This window comes from Medicago truncatula, chromosome 8 (assembly GCF_003473485.1).
Source record: "Medicago truncatula cultivar Jemalong A17 chromosome 8, MtrunA17r5.0-ANR, whole genome shotgun sequence".
NCBI classification, from domain to species: domain Eukaryota; kingdom Viridiplantae; phylum Streptophyta; class Magnoliopsida; order Fabales; family Fabaceae; genus Medicago; species Medicago truncatula.
In genome coordinates this window covers 2,413,882-2,427,128 of record NC_053049.1, presented here as the reverse complement: position 1 = coordinate 2,427,128, position 13,247 = coordinate 2,413,882, and the positions used below count along the sequence as shown (strand labels likewise).

Here is a 13,247-nt window from a genome sequence, read left to right as displayed (position 1 = left end):
CAATTACGTGAAAATGAAACTATTAACCAAGTATGTGGTTAAATGAATATAAATCATATCTGGCAGATTTGCAAAAAATAATAAAAATTCCGTGACTATTTGATTATAACTTGATTAATGATAACAACATTAATTAGATAGGCAAGGGACAATTGGAATAGTATTTCTAACTATTCCATGAGCATTTCTACAAAAAGAGGAAGTCTTCTTTCCTGGTTGAGCAGATACAATGTTATTTTGATCTAATAGAATCTTAAAACAACCAGAAGAACTACACTTTAAATCAATTGCTATATCACTATAAGAAGTTCCGGTAAATCCTCGATATGTCACATCTCTCACCGACACAGCTGTATCCTGATAATTAATTTCAACAAAATTCAATATGATATATAAAACTAGCTAACAGTGTTGAAATGAAGATATAAATATATGTACGTACCAGTGTACTAAGAGTGTAAGCCTGATCTATTATTATCGGGTTCATAACATTGACAAGCACAATATGCTCAAATGTTATTTTTCTAGCATAACCTGATCCACCCTACAAATTATTCAACAATGAACAAATAGGTATTGTCATTGCATCGCTGACTCTCAACAAATTTGGATAAATAGCAGCACCATAGAGAATAGCAAAATTTAAATAAAACGCTATTTTTTTGCAATATGCAATTGACAATTTTCTTATAAACTAATATATATTGTGATATTATTATTATATATTACTCTTAATATTTGTTACATAATTATTTGAATATGAACTGACAAGTCGTAAAAGATACAAAGTTATAATAGTAGATTTGAAATTTATAATAAATCAATGTTTATGAAAAGAAGTAAACGTGAAAAACCCTATCACTCATACTCACCGGAACAGTTTTGATTCTTGCTCCATTTTGAGTCCCTATAAAGGTGCAATTTCTTACATGAACATCGGAAACTTGATCATTTGCTCCATTTCCACCAAGGCTACCAACACTGTTTAATTCATACCATACACATTTCTATGAGATTCTTGGAAAACATTAATATATGTATAATATAAAATTAAAATCATATCACACCAAATTAAGTTTGAGGATGTCAAGAAGTCAAACTCGAACCACTTGTATATTATTCTAAAAATTAACATTTGTTTGTAAACAATATCATATTTTAACATTTGAAATGAGATTTAAAATAGAAATGTAGATTTTTAGTCGTCTTTATACAATGACACACACTAAAATTCTTTGCTCTCATTTTTACTAAGCTACAATTAAAAATAATATAAATTTAAAATATACAATCATTTATAAACCTTATCCCATGGCCTGGTCCACAAGTAACCCGAGTAGCATTGATAAAAGTGGAGCCACCATTTACTGCAATACAATCGTCACCTATTTAAAAGAAAAATTGGAAATCAAATTAAATTGACACATGTTATTTATTCTATTTGACTCATAAAATAATATAATCTTTTTTAGACATCTATATAATCTTTTTTAAGGCATACTAAAAATTTAAAATATCATAAGATAATAAACTTGAATTACCAGATTTTATGTTGGAATCTTGTATCAAGATATTATTGGAATGAGATATATCAAACCCATCAGTGTTGGGGCTAGTAGCAGGAGAACTAATGGATATATAGGAAAATGTTGCATGATTGCACATATTAACAGAAACATGAGATCTTGGGCTATTTAAGATCCTCAAATTTCGAACATTGAGATCATTACAAGAATGAAAATGCAACATCTGTACCATCAAAAAAATTATGTCACATGATACATACTGACAATCACTTCAAAAAAATAATATGGAGCTTGATTGTATTATATATTCCAAGATCTACAAAGAGTTGATGTGCATAGGTATAGAATCAATTACATTTGTATAATCTTTTACCAAATCAAAGTATAACTTCATTTTGCAATCAAATTAATTATAACAAAAAAGAAGGTGAATAATAACCATACCGTGGGTCGACTACAACGGGGGCATTGCCACCAAGTAGGACCATCTCCAAGGACACTTCCTTCACCATTGCCATCAATTGTGAGTCCATTTACATATTCAACGTTAATCCATTCTGATCCACCTCTCCATGCTGCTTTAGAAGGTGCAACTATTTTCCCTTTAAGCTGCAGTATATATAGAGGGAAGAAGGTGCAACTATTTTCAAAAATGGAAAGGAAAGGAAACACGCACACAAACGCTTACTAATCTATACAAACGATAAATTTAAACTATTTAAGGAAACCATATTAGACACACTTTAATTTTATATTTGAATAAAAAAATTACGATAAATTTCACTTACAAATAAGGCCAAAGAGGGAGTTACCTGGATGAGAATTTTGGCGCTGCAAGGACCACTAAAATGTATTTTCGACGCCATGAATATTTTACCTGGTATAACTAGTGTTGACGTCCCTACTGCTTTACAAGCACTACTCCATGCACTAAAAAATGCCTACAATTCAACATATATATAATTATATTGAGGGGTAGATATTTAATATTATAAAGAACAAGCTCATAGAAACATGTACTTTTGAGTCATCAGATTTTCCATCTCCACGCGCACCATATTGCATCACGTTATAGATACCATTTGTGGTTCGAACATTCAACATTGTACATAGACAAGGTGAAAGAAAAGCAAGAATCAAAACAAAAGTAACGAACCCTTGCATGTTGAGCTATTGTGATGATTTGTGAAGGCAGTAAGAGGTGGTGTGAGGGTTAAATAGAAAATTGCATGGAAGATAATTTATTGGGAATATAGAACGGGGACTAGTGAAAAAAAAATTAAACGGTCAATATATATTATAAATATGTCCTAATTAATATTCAAGCATTCAAAATAAGCTATTGTTCTTTCACCTTTCATTGTACATAATTAGAAGACTAAAGCAATTAGCGCATGACCTTTTAGTTTTCACCGGTTTCTTTTTACAATAAGTTTTATTCTTTCACCTTTCATTATACGTATTAGCAAGACTAAAGTTTGGTTGGAATATATGTAAAATTAATGAGAAATTAAGCTAGTTGGAAGTTACATATATAATGGAAATATAGGAGTTTATAATTTTTACAAGGTAAAAAGTGGAGAATTTAATAGAAAACATATACAAGCGAATATACTTTTGTCTAGATGACACATAAACAAGAATGAATCTTCTGGTTCAACCGTTTTTCTATCATTAAATTACATTTTTAGGAGTTGCATCGTTAATGATCTAATGGATATAATGGATGATTAAATAAATTTGATATTTTATGAAGGTTTTGGTAACTAAAAGCCATACTCCAATAAAAATTTGCCCATGCAATTAAAAGAGTTACTACTGCTATTAATAGTAGTTCAATATTCTTTTAACTTTAAAACCAAACATTCAGATTCTTTTTATTTTTTATTTTTTTATGTTAGCTTGTTCACAATGAGAAATATTTGGTTTTAGATCATGAGGTACTATGGTTGAAATTTTAGACCGTCTTCTTCATAAACTTTCCTATTCTAATAGTGGAATGATGCAATAAGCAAAAAGAACTAAACGTGAGAACATTGAATATTTTTTATTTTTAGAAACATAAATTTGCAGTCTCTCGAATATAAAGTAAATGAGAATTGCAACAATTTGAAACTTTTGAAGTTTACATTAGAAATTTAACAAGGGTGGGGCAAGTAATATTTAAACGGTATATTCCAAACACTTGTCTATATGTTGTCTTTTTTCTTTTGAACATCAAACAAAGTATATATTTAAACACATGATGTATTCAAAACACATGATTTTTCTTCTTCTTTTGAACATTAAAAACTCACACAGATAAATGGAGGAGTTGGAGTTCGAACCTCATCATAGCGATCTACCTATCGATTTCAACATTTTTGTTAACTGAGTTAGTACTTGTGGAAATGAAGCCCATAACCAAATATGTGCATAAATTATGTAGTTGAAGAATAACATATTTGACGCATTTGTCAATCAAGTAACGACAACCGCATGATTGTGTAAATATATACATATACCTAATTTTAGATTGAGAATGTCCATACTAGCAAAGAAAGGAGTAATATTCTATATTCGAGTCTTGTCACACTTCAGAATTTATAGAAATAAACAAGAGATAAAAGAAGGAGAAATTTCTGCATTTTTCATTGATTCCAATGATGAGGATAAACAATGCTTGTATAACAACTAATTAACCAACAAAATATGCTTAAAAAACTCCTAGGATAAGCTAGTTGAACCCTTATTCTTTTGAGTGATGATACATGTACCACCCTATGTGGCAATACACCCTTTACACCCACACAAAATTCTGACACGTGGCAACTTGGATCCCACACAAATAGAAGATAAAGTGTGGTTGTGAGATGAACTTACTAAAATATCCCTAATACATGAGGTGTACAATGGAGTGTAGAAATAAAGAGTGTTCATGTAACATTTTCCTATTCTTTTAGTCTCAAATATTCTTTAAAAAAGTTTCTAAATTGCATTCCAAACTTGATTAATGACCCACTCTTTAAAATGACTTTTCTTTTACAAACAACTGAAATCTTCTTTCCTGATTGAGAAGAGACAATGTCATTTTGATCCAATAGAATGTTCAAACAACCAAAGTTACTGCAATCTAAATCAATAGCTATGTTGCCAACGGCAGTTTACCTCGATATGTTACATCACTCACCGACACATCTTTACCCTAGTAATTTCACCAAAATTCAACACATATATAACTGGTATTAGTCTATTAAGATGTATATTTTTTGGGGCAAATATTATTAAAGTGTCACTTTTTTTTTTAAGGAGTTATTTAAGTGTCACTTGTTGTCCTGGTAAATTTCCCTTAGTTAACAAGAAGCATATCTACTAGTTAAAATAATCTCTTCTTTAACATAACATTAGTCTTGTTTGTTCACAGGGATATTTTTCACCAGCTGTGGTTAATTATACCAGCACACAAATTTGAGTCAATTTAGTGCATGTTTAAACCGGCATTTAGATCGTTAGAATCAAGCTGAGCCATCATGTTTTTAACGTGATTTTTTCAAACTCAGTGTTCAACTAACCATACATTTAGATGGTTAACACAACTTTAATATCTATGCCCGGTCTTAGGTAGTGCAAACAGCTCAACCAAGTCGGGCCTCCAAAATGTGTGGATCTTAAAAAAAAAATTGTAGTCTAATATCCATGAGCAAAACCATATGGGAGAAGAGCAATTCTCAATGGATATCCCCCACTCAAATAAAAAACATATGTTTCTTCTTTTTCTATCTTCAGTACGCGTTTGGGTTTCTTCTTCTCACCCAACACCTCTCGTCGCACCACCAATCCGACTTTCATCTCTGAGCCGCGCCTCCACACACACATCGGTAACTACCGCCAATCCAACCTCCATCTATCTTCTAGACTCTAGTTCTCCTTATTTGACATAATTCGCATGCTATCAAATCACCCCAAATTATATAATCACTTAATCAATCAAATTGGGAAGTTATTTCATTGAAACTATCAAAACAATTTTTTTCGTATAAACCATTCGTTTTCCCCTTTCCCACGGAGGAGTGACAAATTCAAACATCACCGTCAGGTAAATTTTATAACAGTCCGATTTTTAGCTAGATTTATTTTAATTACTTTTATTATGTGTTTGTGTGTGATTAATTGTGCTTGTGTGTATTTAATTGTCATTGAGTGCATTTTCATGGATTTCCGTATTAGAAGGATATTTTGGTCATTTGGTGGGTAAGGGTAAAATGGTAATTTTGGTGAGAATTATTTTTAATATATTGTGAGAACCCTTATTTTACTAAGTTACTAGTGTAATGATTAGTTTTTACCGTTTAATGACCGTTGGTTATATTTTACCGTTGTTAGTAATTACCGTTGAGTGTTTAAAAACTTTTTAGAATTGTGTTAGAATGGGTTAAGCCCATTAGGGTCTAGAATTGAGCCCAATTGAGTGGGAACACACCTAAACCTAAACTTGGAGAGAAATTCATTCATTCATTTCATTTCACAAGTTAGAGAGAGGTAGAGAGAGAAATTGAATGAAAGGAAGAACAAGGGTTAGCAAAGGGGGAAAACTTGAAGATTGAAGAATTAGGAGCTAAAGTGAAGCTTAAATTTGAATTAATCATAACCTAAGGTAAGGGGGTTAGTCTTCATCATAATCATGATTGTTTTGTTTGCAATTTTCCTTGTTGTATGAAATGGGTTGATTGGAATGAATTGATAATTGTTGTTAAAATTCGTGCTCTTATTTTGGTAATAAGTTTGAGTATGTTAATTGAATGATAAATGAATTGTTGGTGATGAAATAACATATTCATAATGTGTGAAAATGGGTAGTTGTAAAATTATGCTTAATTGATGAATTATAACATGTTGTTGTTGAATTGAGGTGGGAATCAAGTTTCAATTGATGTTGTTGTTGATACATGTTGTTGTTTATGATTATGGCTTGGGTGTTGATATATCATGATTGTTGTTGAGAAATGGACTGTTGTTAGTGGTTTTGTGAAATTGGTGAATTACGACATGTTGTTGTTGAAATATGATGGTATGCATAATCATAAGTTGTGGTTAATTTTTAATGATGATCACATTGCATAACTTGGGTATGAATTATGTTGAGATGTTGTTGTGAATTGTGTTGAATTGGACGAAATGAATTGTTGTTGTTGTTGAAGACTTATTGTTTTGAGAAAATCATTTTAATAATTTCATAACTTGTACAAATGCCACGAAACGAGTAAGTTCGATGTGTTAGAGCCTCAGGTTATGCCTCGGATCACTTTTGATGATTGAGGACTTTAAACATTCGATTTTTGGTCGAAATTGGCGAAAACCCGCGGCCGAAACACGCGAAAACGCGCGTTTACGGAGCGATGCGCCTGCACAAGGGCGCTAGGCGCCCACATGTCAGTGTGCTAGCGCTAGGCGCTGCACCTCTAGCGCCAGGCGCCCAGGACAGGACAACGGGAACGTTGTTCCGTGTTCGGGTGCTTAGGGTGGTCGTGTAGGGGTCCTAGGCGATCGTTTTGAAGTGTTCTTTTGCTGTTTTCACCTACTTTTCTACTGGAACACATTTGGCTTTGTCGAAACTTTAATTTTCTAAATGGTTTGAAACTTGATTTTGTGTCGTTTCGGTTTTTCGGAAATTGTTGGAACTTGGTCTTTGTGAACAAAAAGGGTTGCAAGCTTGGTCTACAATTCTTATGGGCTTAGGCAATGTTTGTAAGACCTCAAGGTGATTATTTAATATTTATCCCAAAATATATTGTAATCACTGTCTAAATTTTTTCCCAAGTTTATGGCGTAGTAAGCAAAAAAAGAACTAAACATGAAGACATCATTTATAGAATCATATGAACTTGTTGTCTCTTGAATATAAAGTAAAACAGTTACTACAATTTAAAACTTATGAAGTTTACGGTAGAAATTTAACATGGGTAGGCCAAGTATATATATATTCAAACACATGATGTGCCTCTCAAAGATCTTAATAAAGAGTTTCTGAATTGCATTGCAACTTATTAATAATACACTTTTTAATTATTTTTTTCATACATGGAAGAAAGAAAAAAAATTACTTTAATAAGCAAGGGACATTTGGAACAGTATTTCTAGCAGTTCCATGGGCATTTGTACAAAAAGAAGAAGCCTTCTTTCCTGGTTGAGCAGAAACAATGTTGTTTTGTTCCAATAAAATGTCATAACAACCAGAAGAGCTACAATTTAACTGAATAGCTAAGCCGCTAGCAGAAGTTCCGGTAAATCCTTGAAATTTCACTGAACTCACCGACACATTTGCACCCTAATAATTTCAACACATAAATATTATAATTATATATAAAACCAGCCAACATAGTTGAAATCAGAAGCTGTAATAATATGAATAATGTAGAATGAAATATTTTACCTTGTGACTAATACTATATTCCTGATCTATAATTATTGGGTTGTTAACATTAACAAGGATGATTTGCTCAAATGTAATATGTTTTGCATAACCTAATCCACCCTGCAAAAAATTTGACGATCGAATTGGAACTATTATGGTTTGCGATAATATTTTCAATCATTATAGCCTAAAGTTTCAATCATGCCAATTACCAAAAATAACAATTCAAGGTGAGTCTTTATACATCAAGATTAGTAAAGATGAAGATGAGAAGGGGTTGAAGAATGCAAGAAACACCTCCACGAATGTCTTGCATTGCAGGTAGCTACCTCAATAATGTATATGTAGTTACCACAAACGAATTTATTTATCAAAAACTAGTAAAATAAGAAAGTCAAAAGACATCTACTTGTTTGATAGATGTATTTTGTCTTATTTTGACACTTCTAATAGTTTAAACAACTACTAACAAATTTTTATTAATTAACATTAAAATTGTCGACACAACACTCAAATTATGTTTCATTTTATTTATTTATATTTTGGCCCTTTCGCAAAAGAATGGCTAGCGTCGCTGCTGCCAATAACGGTGCGTGCCTTGTAGAAGAAACTTTCCATTCTTTGGAAAGATATAGGAAATTGGAAACTAATCTCTCTAGGACTGGGGTTTATTTGAGTTTCAATTTTCATCGATTGATGACATGCGAAGAGTGTGGTCCATCGGAACGTACAATTTGAAGGTTGGCCTCTAACGTTTGTTGATCTGGCCGTCAAACTTTAATCCACATATGCAGGAGCAAACTCATGCCCAAGTCTGGACTAGATTGATGGACTTGACACACAAAATATTGGTTTCCAAGAACGCTCTTTGAAATTGCCTCAGATGTTTGTATACCCTTAACTCTTGATCTAGCTACCAAGAATTGAGTTTTCTGGGACTACACTTAGATCTTGGTGTATATTGACCTATGAAGCACGGACACCTATTGGATTAGACATGTTTCGGTGCCGAACACGACGTTGGCACGGCACTGGCACATATAATTACACTGAATCATGTAATTTTTTTTTAAATTATTAACGATGTCGACATGTCCGTGTCGAATGTCCATGTTTATAAAACAAAAACCTTACAATAATATTTGTCTATACAATTATAAATAGTAAAGTATATGTGAAAAACCATTACTTCTCATGCATACATGATACATATATTATAGGTAGTATTGAATATGTTTATTAATAAAAATGAAACTTTAAAATCCATATTTTTTACAAAGTATAAACATATTTAATCTTGTTAGATATACTCACAGGAATTGTCTTGATTCGTGCTCCATTTTGAGTTTCATTGAATGTGCAATTCCGCACATGAATATTAGAAACTTTATCCTCAGATCCCTTTTTACCAAGGCTTCCAACACTGATTAATTCACAGGGTACACATTTTTATGAGAATCGTGAAAAAACATAGATACATATAAAACTACAACACCCCAAAATAAATTTGAGGAGGTCAAGAATTCAAACTTTGGCTACTAGTATATCATACTAACAATAAATATTTATCTATTAAAAATTATATTAAGGTTATAAATAAGATTTAATATTAATATATATGAAATTGAACTTTAGAGACACAATTTTATAAACCTTATTCCATGGCCAGGTCCACAAGTAATCCTTGTAGCATTGACAAAAGAGGAGCCACCATTGATGGCAATACAATCATCACCTGTTTATTAAAAACACCGAAACTAAAATGAAATTTACACAAAATTCAAAAAATATAAGCGTAATAATCTTTTCTAAAATATAATTTTTATCGTTTATTTAGAGTGTAATAATCTTTGCTAAATAATAATTTCTATCCTTTATTTAGATTGATGTTTAGTTCTATTTTATTTTATTTTTTTTAAAATATTTCTTTCCTTTTTCATAACAAATTATGTTTGACTCTCTTTTTCGAAATGCCGTAATTTTTTTAAGACAAAGTAAAAGTTTATCTTAAGATAACATAAACATGACGTACCAGATTTTATGTTGGAATCATGTATCACAATATGAGTGGATAAAGCAATGTCAAACCCATCAGTATTGGGGCTAGTACCAGGTGAATTAATAGATATATTAGAAAATGTTGCACCATTGCACATATTAACAGCTACATGGGAACGTGGACTATTAGTGATACTCAGATTACTAACATTGAGACCCTTGCATGAATGAAACAAGAAGACCTGTAGCATCAATAAAAATATTAATTTGGTCGTTCAATCACCTTTTTTTTGGTGTGTGTGAGGGGTCAATTGGGATGCGGTTATGGTGCATAAGGCTTCATAAATTCAGAAATGGTTTTGGAGTACAACTCACAGAAACCTTTCCACAGTAAAATGGTTTTGGCATAATTTTATACTATGATTTATGCAGGCCGCTAGAAACCATTAAGTACATCTAATAGTTTTGGAGTACAACTCACAGAAACCATTTCTAAATTTATGCAGGTTATGCACCATAACCGCGCCCGGTCAATTGTTTAAGATGATACATACCCCAGGTCGATCACATGATTTGCATTGCCACCAAGTCGAACCATCTCCATCGAGTACTCCTCGACCATGACCATTAATTGTGAGTCCTTCTACAGATTGCACGGTAATCCAATATGACTGAGCTTTCCAATGTACCTTAGAAGGTGCAACTATTTTCCCTTCAAGCTACAAAAAGATAGATGGCAAAAATACAAAACAAATATAATTTCTTTAATCATTTTAAAAGCCGCAATTAAAACTTATACAATGATTATAAGTTTATTGTACTAGGTCTTAAAAGTGAATGTTAGATATATTAAATACCTGAATAAGAATATGTTTGTTGGTGCAAGGACCGTTAAAACTTAGTTTCGACACCATAAATGTTTTTCCTACTGGTATAACCAGTGTTGACATCTCTGCTGCTTTACACGCACTATTCCATGCCCTGACAAATGCCTACAATTCAACATCACATATAATAAGAATATTTTTTAAAAAATGTGAGTTTTTAACCACTATGCTATTGACAATAACAATAACACAATTTTATTGATACACATGGGACTCCAAAAATCTTATGACTGACATTGCATCTAATAGTCATAATTAATCTATCAAAACCATAAACTTTTCATAATGATATTGAATTTAAAGATTAAATAATAGAAGAGAAAAGTTTATCATAAAAATTATAGATATTAATTAAAAAGGTCATGTTAACTTGTACCCTTAGAACACATGTTAAGCATTAAATTCTTGTCAGTAATGGTAAGTATTAATTGAAAAAAATTAATACTTCCTCCGTTTCAAAATACATGTCCATTTTGGAGAAATTGCACTAACCAAGAAACCAAATAAATTTTGTTATTTTTGATGAAAATATGTGTGTGTTTTCTATAATACCCTTAATCATTTATTATTTCATTTTATTTTTTTTCTCTCTCTACAATAAATATGCAAGGGTATTATTGACAAGACAATAATTAATGTTGCATTGAAACTTGAAAGTGACAAGTATTGTGAAACAAAATTATTCTTTAAAATGGACAAGTATTATGAAACGGAAGGAGTATTAGATTTTTTGAGCAATAAATTAATGCAATTTTCGAGACATAATTTCTATTAATAAAATCTTAACATGTGCCATAAGGGCACAAGTTAACATTTCCCTAATTAAAATTATGAAGAAGAAAAAAGTTTATAAAAACATATACCAGTGAATCATCAATTTTGCCATCACCACGTGCACCATATTTCATCACATTATAAATAGCATTCTTAGTTCCAACATTCGATCTCGTGGATAGACAAGGTAAAATAAAACAAAAAATCAAAGCAAAAGTGATAAACCCTTGCATGTTGATTAGATAAGTGAAATTAAAAGAGAAAAAGATTTCTTGTCGCTATGATGCATGGTTTGTGAAGAGTAGCGTGGGGTTTAAATAAAAAATTACATGGAAGATGTTTTATTAGGAATATAAGGGGACTTGGGTTAAAATAACAGTAAACGGGCAAATACTTTAAATATATGTCCTAATAACAAAAGCACCAAACTAGACCAAAAAAAAAAAAAAAAGCATCAAATATTTGAATTATTATTATTTGGAAAAAAATTCAATAAGAAACAAGACCCATAGTTTATGTCCCATTATTACATGTATGTAATGTAATATTCCGTTTCTATCTTCTTCTTTTTCTTATAAAATATTCCATTTCATATTTGCTTTTATATTTTCTTTTTCTAGAGGGGATTTGCTTCTATATTTTCTATTCAGTCAATATACCATCAGATATAGAAAACTTTTTCTGTTCAAGAGAGAAATAAATATGAAATTTAATTTTCCACAAAAGAAAAAAAAAATGCGGTCCACGTTTGATTTTTGGCTCTTGCGTTTGAAAAAAATATGGTTGAATGAGAGAATACATCTTATATATCATACAGGTTCTTTGATGAAGATTAGACACTATTATACGACGGTGAAAAATTTGCACCAATATCATAGTAACTAAAAATAAAACCAACCTACCATAGCTTAAGGTTGGGGTCAGGAAACAAAGAGATTAGTCAATGCGGATAGCCGGACTTTTACTCTAGCAATGCGCAAACTACAATATAAATTTTTTTATTCTCTAGCAATGCGCAAACTATGAAAATTAATATAAAAAATTTTATTAAAAGAAAATTGATATAAAATTTTATAATTCCTTTTTTTAAGAGAAAATTTTTCTAAATTTATTTTTTAAAACATTGATTATGTTATAAATTCATTAAGATATTTTGAAAGGATAAATTTATTAAGATTAAAATCGTCTCCTTCAACATATTACAATTTTTTTTGTGTCAACTCTCATGTTTCTAAAAAAAAAAACCTTTATAATTCAAAGTTTGATCGAGAGAAAAAAAATTTACAAAATAGCATTAATTGAATCTACACTAAACTTTTCAGTAAACTTTTCAATTTAGTAGTCGGTCAGACAAACACTTATTTTCTTACCCTTTTTATTTTATTTTACAAATTCTTACCTCTGGAATAAAGTATAGTATTGACTGTATTGATGAATGAAAAATATCTTTTCATAGGACTTATACTATTTTTCAACATATATTTAAAAAATATATTGTAAAAAATTTAATGAAAAATGTCTTTCTAATTTTTATTATCGAAATATATAGACTTATGTTTAAAAAAAGGCTTAAATAACACTATGGACCCTTAACTTATTCAAAAGTTTAATTTGGTCTCTTAACTTATTTTAAAAATTCGTTTTGATACCTTAACTTTAAAATAGACAAAT

General features: G+C 30.8%; 2 protein-coding genes across 2 annotated transcripts; both read right to left on the bottom strand.

Moving 5' to 3' along the window:
* Window positions 1-129: 129 nt before the first annotated feature.
* Window positions 130-2,392, bottom strand: LOC25500204 (probable polygalacturonase At3g15720). Its single transcript, XM_024772361.1, has 7 exons — window positions 2,339-2,392; window positions 1,971-2,135; window positions 1,542-1,785; window positions 1,304-1,385; window positions 873-981; window positions 443-544; window positions 130-357 (listed from the first exon to the last, which is right to left on the bottom strand). Exons 1-7 carry the CDS (start codon window positions 2,390-2,392, stop codon window positions 130-132), a joined length of 984 nt encoding a protein of 327 aa, XP_024628129.1.
* Window positions 2,393-7,602: 5,210 nt separating this feature from the next.
* On the bottom strand, window positions 7,603-11,710 carry LOC25500203 (probable polygalacturonase At3g15720). Its single transcript, XM_013588549.2, has 8 exons — window positions 11,666-11,710; window positions 10,773-10,907; window positions 10,470-10,634; window positions 9,950-10,157; window positions 9,571-9,652; window positions 9,232-9,340; window positions 7,936-8,037; window positions 7,603-7,830 (listed from the first exon to the last, which is right to left on the bottom strand). Exons 1-8 carry the CDS (start codon window positions 11,708-11,710, stop codon window positions 7,603-7,605), a joined length of 1,074 nt encoding a protein of 357 aa, XP_013444003.2.
* Window positions 11,711-13,247: the final 1,537 nt, after the last annotated feature.